Raw genomic sequence first — 12,741 nt, 5'->3', positions numbered from 1 at the left:
AGATATAACAGAAGCCATCTTCCAAAATTCCAAAGGTTCCCATAGTTTGCAGAGTAGCAAATGTGAAATTAGAGTAAATATAACCCTATCATTAAAGAATGAAGGGAAAGAGAAGCAGCACCGGGCTGATTTCTTAGTCTGACAATGGTGGTACTGAAAATACTGAAATCTATTATGAGACTATACCTACCTGGAAGTTGCAACACAAGTAGATAAAGCAGTAAGGAAAGTGCACAGTATGCTTAGCCTTCATTGGTTTGGGGTAGTGTATAAGGGTCACGTACAGCAATGGGATCTGAGTATGCTCATCATGGGAAGTCAACATCCAGGTACAGCAAGCATGCAAGTCATTAAGGAAAGCAAAGCTGATTCTGGATTTCATCACATGAGGATTTGCACAAGAGCTGAGATTTTCTGATCCAGTTGCATCAGGGATGTTCAACTGGTCTCCTCTCACAGGGAAAGGAGTTCAGCAAAGGTGTAATGCTGGGAGGTCATTGGAAGAGAGTAGACAGACTGTTAAATGTTGTAAGAATGGAGAAGAATCAGATGTACAAAATTTAGATGGGGCTTTACCAGGTAGATATACAGTTGGTTTTCTATCTGATATCCATATCCAGGGATCACAATATCAAAAGAAAGAATCACCCATTGAAGTCTGAAGTGGGAAGAAGTTCCTTCATCCAGAGAATTATGAACTTTTGGAATTTTCTGCCTTTGGAAGCTGTGCAGGTTCATTCTCTGAGATCGACAGATTGTTAGATATTAAGGGAATCAAATGGCACAAGAAGAGCCAGAGGTGAATGAGCAGCCATATATGTGTAGAACAGGCACAAGGGACTGAATAGCATTTTACTTCTATTTCTTGTGTCTTACTTTCTTAACTTACAGGTAAAGAACACTGAGACTGTCTACAAGAAGGGTCAAAGCTGTCTCTATTTCCTGAGGAGACTGAGGTCCTTTAACATCTGCCGGATGATGCTGAGGATGATCTACGAGGCTGTGGTGGCCAGTGCTATCATGTTTATTATTGTGTGCTGGGGCAGCAGACTGAGGGTAGCAGACACCAACAGAATCAACAAACTCATTCATAAGGCCAGTGATGTTGTGGGGGTAGAACTGGACTCTCTGACGGTGGTGTCTGAAAAGAGGTTGCTGTCCAAGTTACATGCCATCTTGGACAATGACTCCCATCCACTCCATAATGTACTGGTTAGGCACAGGAGTACATTCAGCCAGAGACTCATTCCACCGAGATGTAACACTGAGCGTCATAGGAAGTCATTCCTACCTGTGGCCATCAAACTTTACAACTCCTCCCTCGGAGTGTCAGACACCCTGAGCCAATAGGCTGGTCCTGGACTTATTTGCACTTCGCATGATTAACTTATTATTATTTAATTACTTATGGTTTTATATTGCTATATTTCATCACTATTCTTGGTTGGTGCGGCTGTAACGAAACCCAATTTCCCTTGGGATCAATAAAGTATGTCTGTCTGTCTGTCTGCTTCATGGTTAAGTTACAACTGGAAACAGCAATATCCTAGAATCTGATGTCCAACACCATTTGAGAGTTACTTGTCCACAAGTTCAAAACACAAATGCCTTCACCTCAAGAACAGATAGGGATAGGCAATAGATGCAGATCTTCTGAGGAAGCCCACAAACACTGCTGAATTTGAGACCAAAGAAGCTGCTAGTTCAACCGCTGATCGTTTCTCAAATATATCACAGACTGACATCAAAAATACTGCAATTTACACCCCTCAGCAGAGAATGAAGAGTGCAGAAATGGGACTACTGTTTTTGCTCATCATTTTAGTAGCAGCTCTGAAACATTAAGGAAATTCAACAGCAAAGGCTGTTGAACTTCCATGGTGCAGCACTACAAAAATTAGTGTTGCATATTCACAGGAAGAATATTTACTTATGCAAATTACTGTCAGGAAAATAGTACCAATTCCATTCTCATATCTGACTTCCAGCATTTACTGTATTTTCATTTTAGAATGCAAAATATTTTACAATGCAAAAGTTACAGCAGAGAACAGGCCCTTTGGCTCACAACTTTGTGCTGACCTTTTTAGCTACTCCAAGATCTATCTAACCCTTCCTTCCTACATTGCCCTCCCTGTTTCTAACATCCATGTGCCTACAAAAGTTTCTTAAATGTCCCTAATGTGTCTGCCTCTACCACCAGACTGTTCCATGCACCCATCACTGAGCTCTGACAACCCCCACCACTGTAAGTTCCTTCAATCACCTTAAATTTACACCCCTTTGACTTCCTTCAGTGCATTGGCATCTCAGATCACAAGACCCTGCAGCAGATAGTGAGGTCAGCTGAGAAGATCATCGGGGTCTCTCTTCCTGCCATCACGGACATTTACACTACACGCTGCATCCGCAAAGGACAGCATTATGAAGGACCCCATGAACCCCTCATACAATCTCTTCTCCCTCCTGCCGCCTGGGAAAAGGCTCCGAAGCATTCGGGCTCTCACGACCAGACTATGTAACAGTTTCTTCCCCCAAGATATCAGACTCCTCAATACCCGAAGCCTGGACTGATACCTTGCCTACTGTCCTGTTTATTATTTATTGTAATGCCTGCACTGTGTTTGTGCACTTTACGCAGTCCAGTGTAGGTCTGCAGTCTAGTGTAGCTTTCAGTGGGGTTTTTTTTATTATTACGTAGTTCAGTCTAGTTTTTTGTACTGTGTCATGTAACACCATGGTCTTGAAAAACATTGTCTCATTTTTACTATGCACTGTACCAGCAGTTATGGTCGAAATGACAATAAAAGTTGACTTGACTTGAAAAAGAGAAAGCAATGATGTAGCGGGACATAGGTCAACAAATGAAGTTTATACTGATCATTACGGTAGAAATCACAAACAATAATACAAGGTTTTCTATTACTTACGTGAACAGTTGTTGGAAGTAGACCATTCCATGCATTGGCCAAAAGGAAAGGAAGCCACATATGCATTGGCATCAACACATTGCTTCATGTTGCTGCACCACATACACTCCGTGTTTGAAATTGTACACTCAGTGCACCCTGTTCGCAGTGCACATGGCGTGCGACACTGAATGGCACTGTGGTTTGCTGCAAATAGAAGAAATCAGACTTTAAATTTCTGAAATATTTTCATTTCCTAAGTCTAAACATGGAACATCCTTTCCTTCAACCAAATGATGATCAGATGTGAACTTCACTTCCATTGCTGAAAAACTCATTGCAAAAAAAAATAAAAAAATTTAGATTTGAAAAAATCATGACATGGGATTAGCATAGAAAATGATGCTGTGGTAAAATATGAGCCATGATCTTACTGAACAGCAGTGCCGGCACAAAGGCTTCAGCCGCATGTTACTTACTGCATCTCTTTCTTCTGTTTTTACATGTCATAAACACAAGAGATTCTGAGGATGCTGGAAATCCAGTGTAACATCCACAAAATGCTGGATGAACTCAGCAGGTCAGGCAGTATCTACAGAGGGAATAAATGGTTGACTCCTGATGAAGGGGCTTGCTCCAAAATATTGGCCATTTATCTCCCATAGATGATGCCCAAACTGTTGAGTTCCTCCAGCATTTTGTGTGTGTTACTATGGTATATGAAATGTTATTATCTTCTGAACCTAAGCTAATGAGCTGAAATGACAACTTTTTCTCTTTCCCTCAACGTTCTACTTGAATTGTTAATTACTCACAGGAATATTTCAGATTTTCAACCCATAAGTCTTCTGTTATCTTTTCTGACTCCCCCTTCTCTTTCTAGTAGCACCACCCCACCTCCACACCAACACAACTCCAAGCCGAGTCTGACATTTCCCTTAATATAAAGCAATGAGCTGTAAGTATCAAATTAATCCGATTTACATTGTACTTCAGTTGATTAGAATTGTTCATATTCCTAGAAAAATATATAAACGTAGATTTTTTTCCCTTTAATGTTCACTCTTTATTTAGTTCTGATCTGGATCAATGGGAAAGCTGATAGCTATACCAAAATATTGGTTACCTGATGTTTCCTGACAATTACTGCTGAATGTAATGTTGGTGTCTCAATGTTACACAATGACTATTGACCAAGATGGTGGTGTCTTGATATTGCACAGCGACTATTAACCAAAATGTTGGTGTCTTGATGTTGCACAATGACTATTGACCAAAATGGTGGTGTCTTGATGTTGCACAATGACTATTGACCAAAATGGTCATGTCTTGATGTTGCACAATGACTATTAACCAAAATGTTGGTGTCTTGATGTTGCACAATGACTATTGACCAAAATGGTGGTGTCTTGATGTTGCACAATGACTACATTCTACCACGTGACTTCCTAAAGATATTTTTCTATTTTAAAAAAGAATTGAAAGACCCTTAGAGCTAGGTAATAATGAATTCATTAATTTTGCTTTCACTCTAATGATACAACTCAATAAGTCCTTAATTAATTTCAGAGTTCTACTTGCCTTCAAATTCATTCCAAGTGTTAACAAGTTAATAACAATGATTAAAATCTTTGGGTATCATTATGAACCTATGATCATCCGATATGTTTCCCATCTCATGTGAACAAATAACTCTTGGGATTGGATTTACTTTACTTTTTCAGTACATCTTTTTGCTTGAAATATTGTGCTGATCCAGTTGGCATCCTTTTAATATTGAAATACTCAATCTTCCAGTTATTCAGTCTCTACAAGACATTCAATTTTACTTTGGCCAAATTGCAGGTCAGAATCACCAGGGTCAAGCACCAAAATTATATGAATTATTTGAGAGAATAGGAACATGATTATTAAGCACTGTTTTTTGCAATCGTCTACTAGCTTGAACATATGGATGACCATATTGTTTGTCCTGATCAACTTTGTTAATCGTTTAGTGCAACTTTGTGAATTGTTTAGTGACCCAAAACCAATAAATTATTAAATTATAATTTTGTAATGCTAAAGACAAAAGATCCTGCAGATGGCATAAATCCAGAGAAACACGAAGTGCTGGAAGAACTCAGCATCAATGGAGAAAAATAGCGAACACTAGGCCTCAAGCCATGGGTTTGCCTGCTTGCAGCCACCACGAGAGATGCGTCAGAGCCAGTGCAATACACTGGGGAAGGTGTGTCCAGTTTGGAGTCAGAGTGCTACACTCCCTCCCCCCCAACCCCTGCAGCGTTTGCTCGGCAGTAGATGAGCTATACTGTGGTCAACTGCAGATTTCGGTGGTAATTGCAGACTTAGGGTCTGAAATATATTTTTTTGCGTGGTTGTATTTTACTGATATCTTATATGTGCTTGCCACCTTGTACATGCTATGTGTGCTTTGTGCTGTGTGACTGTTGATACTGTATTTTTCACCTTGGCCCTGGAGTAACACTGTCTTGCTTGAGTATTCATGTATGACTGAATGACAATTAAACTTGAATTGAATTTAATTGAATTGAACAATGTCAATGGTTTAGGCCAAGACTTGCTGAGTTCCTCCAGTATTTTTGTGCATTAATCTTGTAATACTGCTGGCAAAGATTCCTCTAGTGTTGTTGGGAAAGGAGTTCCATAATATAGGCAAAGCTACAATAAAGGAATGCAGATATTTCCAATGCAGGATTGTATGTAATATTTAACATGAATTTTATTCTTGTTCTTAGTTAAAGATTACAGCCGATTATTCAGGGAATTCAGTAAACTGTTTAAGCACATATCTTCCAATTTGCCAGAGTACTCACCTGGTCTTTCACACACACTTCCATTCACTAAATTGATGCAGGTAGCTGCTTTCAAACCAGCATAACTTGGTTCTGCCAAGTAGCCACAAAACCCTGCATCACTTGGCTCCTCGATCATCCATGCCAGTGATGTGTTTGTGAAAGGTGACATATCTTCCCAGCACCAGTAAGAAACATTTATTTTGCGTAATCCAACCCAAGGGGTTATTGGTGTTTTTCGCTGCAAAAAAAAGCGTGATAATAAAAACAGATGTGCGACTGTTAAAATGTGCTACACTTTCTGCAAATGGAATAGAAAAGATTTGAAATATAGTTTGTTCCTGAAGTCCGCACACTTATCTCCTCACAGCTGATTATCACCGTCCTCTTAAAGACAATTCGAAAGGGCAGTGAGATTCCCACACTACTTGAACAAACAGATTTAACATTTCGGCTGTCTCTCACATCTTCAGGTAAGGGAAAGTACAACTAATGATTTTTGAAGTGCAAGCATTGTTTTAAAATTAGTTAAGTATTTAAAAGGTAGATGAATGGAGTTGAAGTGAATATCTACTATGATCTTACATCTGTATTAACTCTGCAACACTGTGTTCAGGTAAAGGGAATGAATAATTGATTACTCCTTTTTATGCTCCTGTGTAAACTAATGGAAAATAATCTGAAGCAAAAATAATGTACAAAACCAAAACTAGATTAATGTTTTAAGTATTGTAATGCTTTTATTGATAGCATTCTGTATATAATCAAAGTTTAAAGCAAATTTATTATCAAAGTACATACATGTCACCAATCTACCATGAGATTCATTTTCTTGCAGGCTATTACAGAGAACAAAATACAATAGAATTCAATGAAAACTATACCCAAGAAGACAAAGACTGACAAACAAACAACATGTAGAATAAGAAAAACTGTGCAAATAAAAAAGTAATACAAAGAACAAGAGCTGTAAAGATTCCTTGAAAGTGTAACTGTCAATGTTAGAATCAGAGTAGTGATTTAAGTCATCCTCGGTTTAGGACCCTAATGATTGTAGGGTAATAACAGTTCCTGAAACTAGTGATGTGGGACCTAAGCCCAATGGTAGCAGTGTGAAAAGAGTAAGGCCTGCATGATGAGGGTCTTTTATGATAGTTTCTTTTTCTTGCGGCAGTGCTCCATACACAATAGCTGGAGAGCTTTGCCTGTGACGAACTGGCATATATCCACCGCTTTCTGTAGCATTTTCTATTTCTGGACATTGCTGTTTTCATATCAGGACAGGATGCAACCAGTTAGGATACCCTCCACTACATATCTATAGAAGTTCAAAGTTTCTGATGACATGCCAAATCTACACAAACTTCTGAGAAAGTAGAGGCACTGTCATGCCTTCTTCGTGATGATGTGCTAATCCCAGAACAGATCCTCTGATATATTAAAGCCAAAAATTTAATGTTAGTGAACCTCTCCACTTCCAATCCCCCAATAAGAACTGGCTCATGGACCTCCAGCTTCTTCCTCCTAAAGTTAATAATCAGCTTATTGGTTTTGCTAATGTTGAGTAAGAGGATGTTGTTGTGACACCACTCAACCAAATTTTCAATCATTACTACTTTTGATTCGGCCAACAGTGGTGCTACCAGCAAACTTAAATACAGATTTAGAGCAGCACTTTGTATGCCGTTAGTGCTACATGCCAAGGCTTCGTCCAGATCCTATTATGAACTTGCAGCTTCTAACAACATGAAGGACATCAGCAGAAACAAAGTTCAAAGAAAACTTATTATTAGACTATGTTATGTCACTATATACAACCTTGAGATTTATTTTCTTGCAGGCATTTACAGTAAAACAAAAATACAATAGAATCAATGAAAAACTACATGCGAAGACTGACAAGCAACCAGTGTGCAAAAGAAGTCAAAACTGTGCAAATACAAAAATAAGTAAAATGAATAAAACTGAAAATTGGAGTCCAAAGAAAGGAACAAGTGAATACCATGACAAGAAACCTCCACTCCTCCACCCACAAATCATATGCTACGTCGATTGGAACATGGAACGTTCATTCCATCACTACAATTGGGTCAAAATCCTGAAACATCCCATCTACCACCGAGGGCACCTTCAATTGAACCACTGCGGTTGTAGAAACTGACTCACCAACCTCTCTGATGCCTTTACCTTTTCAAATCAGATCAGTTCAATCAAAACCACTGCTTTTATTCATGTAAAACTGCTTGAGTCATAATGGAGAAAGTGTTTTTTTTAAACAATATCACAAAGCAAATCTGCTCAGAGCATTTTACTCACCAACACATGCATGATTTGCAATTCCTTCAGAACAAATTCGACTTTCTTCTGTGACGTAAGTGAGACTAATGCAGCTTTCTGACCTCTGCAGAACAGCTTTGCATTATCATAGCTATCTTTTGAAGTGGTGATTGTCAGACACGAGTTGCCCACTAAGTGCCAGTTCTCTCCACAGATTGTTTCTGCAGTCCCCAAGATAAAAATTGAACACTTCAAAATGAAATACGCTAAGTTATACATACTTTCATTTTGATATACTGGATTCCTAGCTATATTTGCATTGATCACACAGGCAATTGCTTGAGGCCACTGACAGCAAGTACATTCTACCGAGCAATATTGTTAGTAAATTAATTAGATGCCAAGTTTTATTCTCCGACTCCTACCCACTCCAACAAAATTATTCCCCTTTCCCAACTCAATAATCCACTTCACAAGCTATCAATCACGCGCCAAACAAGAGATGCAAAAAAAAAGTAGCTTTCCTGTAAAGCCTAAATCAGAACTATCATCGCAAGCACCAATTTTTTTTCTTGCAGAAAGTAATTACATATTCAAAATTTAGTTGTAGGTTATATGAGCAATAAAACCCAACTTAATTACAGGTCTGTGCTCAAGAGTGGAAGGGTATAGTTTATATCAAAGAATCAGGTTGCTCTTTTAATCACTGATAATAATGATAATTCAAATGCAACACAACAGAAAACAAGGCAAGATCAGCATAAGTGGGATATGAAGTTGTGCCTCATGGCTTTTTACAATTATTACTCTTCAGATGTGACATAATTTAGAATTACTCAAGTACACTTAAATGCAAAATAACCCTATGTTTTGCTAGTGGTATTACTGGAAAAATACACAAAGAATCAGATATATCATTATCATCTGCATAGAAATTAACCACACTCATGATACATCACAGAGTGAATTTGAAAAAGGCAATTAAAGATACAGTGGGATTACTGCTACTCAAATAACCAGCAGATAATTCTGTCAAGTCCAATTTTATTTCAAGTATGAACAGCCAGTAAATTTGCATGCTGTTCTCTCTCTAATGGTTATCATTTTACTAGCAGATCATGAAGGTTAAGAGTTGACAAATAGCACAGCTAAATAAGTTTTTTAAGCGAAGTTTTAACTTTGGATAGGTACATGGATGGCGGCGGTACAGAGGGCTATGATCCCAGTGCTGGCTGATGGGAGTAGGCAGTTTTAAATGGTTTGGCACAGATCAGATGGGCTGAAGGGCCTGTTTCTATACTGTACTTTTCTATGACTCTACGACTCTAGTACCTTGGACAACTGTATCAGGTATCAGTTATTCACACCGCAGCTTACAAATAGTTAAATGTTAAAATAAAAGAAATCCTACCAGGTAGTGGAATGCATTCTTGATTTCTGGGTTCCCACTGACAGTTCTGGTCCATGGCACAACTCTTGCAGCTAGTCAGCTTGTTGCAAACGTACTCGGGTTTATCTTCCGGGCACACTCCAAAACTCTCAACTGGTCCCTAAAATACACAATCAGCATCAACAAAAAGCAAATGACAAGCTAATTATTGCATCCAGTGATACAGCTTTAAAGATTGAGCACACTAAAATGATATTTCTTGAACTTCAGTCCAACTTGAACCTCTATCAACTTACTCATTGGAACATGTGTTTAAATGTGTTTTAACTAGCAGTTTAAGATCAACATAAAGGAAGATAATTTTATTCCATCACTGACCTTTTCTTTCTGGATATGTTTATTATAATACTTCCATCCAGAATCAGAATCAGGTTTTAATATCATTGTCATTTATCGTGAAATTTGTTGTTTTGCAGCAGTGGTACATTGCAAGACATAATACTTTTAAAAGCTATAAATTACAATCAGTATATATACATATGATAAGAAATATGAAATTTAGAAGAATAGAGCAAATAGAGAGGAAAATAAATGTTCATTGGTTCATTATCCATTTAGAAATCTAACATCAGAGAGGAACGGACTATTCAGTGACATCACTGAACTTTTCCCACAACCTATCAACTCATTTTCAAGGACTCTCCATCTCATGTTCTCAATATTTATTGCCTAACTATTTAGTTATTATTATTATTTCTTTTGTATTTGCACAGTCTGTTGTCCTTTGCACACTGGTTTTTGCCCCTGTTGGGTATGGTCTTTCATTGATTCGATTATGATTATTGGATCTACTGAGTTTGTCCGCAAGAAACCAAGACTGTCAATAGCTAATCCTCTTGTTAGACACACTTTGCGTATATGGGCTCAGTTCAGGAAATGCTATGGTTTCCAGGGGTTTTCCGTTTCTAGCCCTGTCGCACATAATCACCTTTTTTTTACCTACTACGTACGATTCAGCATTCCATGTTTGGCACAGGAAGGGCATTAGACATTTTGAAGATCCCTTCATTGATAATCGCTTCGCTTCTTTTCAGCAGCTCTCTGTTAAGTTCAACCTGCCCAACGCTCACTTTTTCAGATATCTCCAAATCCGACACTTTACTGCTCCTTTAATTCCTAACTTTCCTGAAATGCCTGCGAAAAATGCTATGGACCTATTTCTTTCCATTAATCCACTAGGTAAAGGTTTAATTTCAATTATCCGAGATAAACTAGCAGCCTTACGACGGGCCCCTGTGGATAAAATTAAAATGGCCTGGGAGCAGGATTTAAATATCTCCTTATCCGAGGAAAGCTGGGACTCAGTTCTCAAATTGGTTAACTCAACCTCCCTTTGTGCTCGCCATTGCCTCTTACAGTTTAAGACTGTTCATAGAGCCCATATGTCTAAATCTAAACTATCTCGATTCTACCCTGGCATTAGTCCGCTCTGTGATAAATGCAAGAGGGGCGTGGCCTCTCTCATCCATATGTACTGGTTCTGTCCTAGCTTGGAGAAATTCTGGAAAGATGTCTTCACTACATTATCGGGTATTCTGAATCAGCACCTAGAACCTAACCCCTTAATTGCTCTGTTCGGTTTTTGGGGCGAGACAGATTTATGTCTGGGTCCGACCAAATGCCGAATACTTTCCTTTGCCTCTCTCCTGGCGAGACGCTTGATCCTCCTTAGATGGAGAGATGTTGCCCCACCCACTCATGCGCAATGGCTTAACCACATTATGGCCTGCTTGGACCTCGAAAAAATTCATTATTTAGTTCTTAATTTGGATCTAAAGTTCCATAAGGTCTGGGGACCTTTTATCGAGTACTTTCATAACCTTCCTCTTGACTAGGGTTTTTTTTTCTTTTTTTTTCTTCTTTTCGGTCCCTTGCTTTCAGCTCCCTTTTTTTTTCTGGTAGCAGGCATTATTATCCTCTGTTGCTAAGTGTATTCAGTCTGGGAGTTTGACTGTCCGGACTTATACTCTTTATACTGTGTGGTGGTTGGTCTGGAGTTGTTGTTGTTTTTTTCTTGTGTTGTGGGGCTTGGGGAGGACACTAAGCTCACTTGTCTTTAATTTAGGTGCTTTTTTGTTAAATTCTCTTCCTTTGTAGCATATTGTTATTGTATGCTTAATCTTGCACTGTATTAATGCTCCTCATTGGGATTTGGGGTTTTTAATTTTGTAAAATGTTTTGAAAAACTAATTTTAAAATTTTTTAAAATAAATAAATAAATAAAATTTAAAAAAAGAAACCAAGACAGGGTTGTATATGTATGGTGACATCTACAGTGCTGTGCAAAAGTCTTAAGCACAAATATACAGCTAGGGTGCACAGTACTGTAGTAATTTTATGTATTGTACTGAACAAAAACAAATTTCGTGACATATGTGAGTGAGGATAAACCTGATTCTGATATGGATCTCTATTGTAGACTGAGAGTGGGAAAGGGGTAGGGAGAGTGGAGGGAGTGGAAAACACTTGAGAGACATTCTGTTATGATCAATAAACCAATTGTTTGGAATCAAGTTACCTTGCCTGGTGTCTCAGTGCTGGGTGTGTCTGCACCCGCACCAACCCCTGCCCCTGGGCATTCCTTTTCTGCCACTTGTCCTACATCCCTCCCAAGGAGCTCCACCATTCTCAACATCCTTTGCTCCCACCCTACCTATATATATCTATATCTGACAAAGACCTTTGCACAGTACTGTATGTATTTTCGTAATAAATTTACTTTCAACTTTCAACCTTGAAGAAGCTGTTACTGAAAAGTTGAGTGTGTCTTCAGGCTCCAGTATCTCCTCCTTGAAGGTAGCAATGAGAAGAGGGCAGCCTTGGGTGATGGGGGTCCTTAATGATGGATGCCGCCATTTTAAAGCATCACCTTTTGAAGCTGTCCTTGATGCTGGGGAGGTGAGTGCCCATGATGGAGCTGGCTGAGCTTACAATTTTAATTTTAATTTTCATTCCACTTCCTATTCTGGCTCGTCTACTGTCACGATGAGGCCACACTCAGGTTGGAGGAGCAATACCTTATATTCAAGACATAAGGTGACATCAATTTCTCAAACTTCCAGTAATGCCTCCCCCCTTCACCATTCCCAGTCTCCCTCCATCACCTTTTCACCTCCCTTTGGTGCTCCTCTCCTTCTTCTTTCTTCCATGGCTTTCTGCCCTCTCTTGTCAGACTCCCCCTTCTTCAGCCCTGTAACTCTTTCACCAATCAACTTCCCAGCTCCTTACTTCACTCCTCCTCCCCCCCTCACTTCCGGTTTCATTGTTCAGCTGTGGTTCTTCCTCCCCT

General features: G+C 39.0%; 1 protein-coding gene across 4 annotated transcripts in view; it reads right to left on the bottom strand.

Annotated features, from left to right (window-relative positions):
- Positions 1-12,741, bottom strand: part of atrn (attractin) — a 414,604-nt gene that overhangs the window by 190,150 nt on the left and 211,713 nt on the right. For all 4 annotated transcript variants that reach the window (XM_073042130.1, XM_073042131.1, XM_073042132.1 and 1 more), the window contains exons 14-17: positions 9,414-9,552; positions 8,042-8,223; positions 5,747-5,966; positions 2,931-3,116 (exon numbers count right to left, since the gene is read on the bottom strand). In XM_073042130.1, the coding sequence (XP_072898231.1) occupies positions 2,931-3,116; positions 5,747-5,966; positions 8,042-8,223; positions 9,414-9,552 (727 nt within the window). The remainder of the gene's footprint in view (positions 1-2,930; positions 3,117-5,746; positions 5,967-8,041; positions 8,224-9,413; positions 9,553-12,741) is intronic.

This window comes from Hemitrygon akajei, chromosome 4 (genome assembly GCF_048418815.1).
Source record: "Hemitrygon akajei chromosome 4, sHemAka1.3, whole genome shotgun sequence".
Taxonomy (NCBI): Eukaryota; Metazoa; Chordata; class Chondrichthyes; order Myliobatiformes; family Dasyatidae; genus Hemitrygon; species Hemitrygon akajei.
The sequence above is the reverse complement of the archived record's forward strand: the minus strand, read 5'-3'. Positions and strand labels throughout refer to the sequence as shown.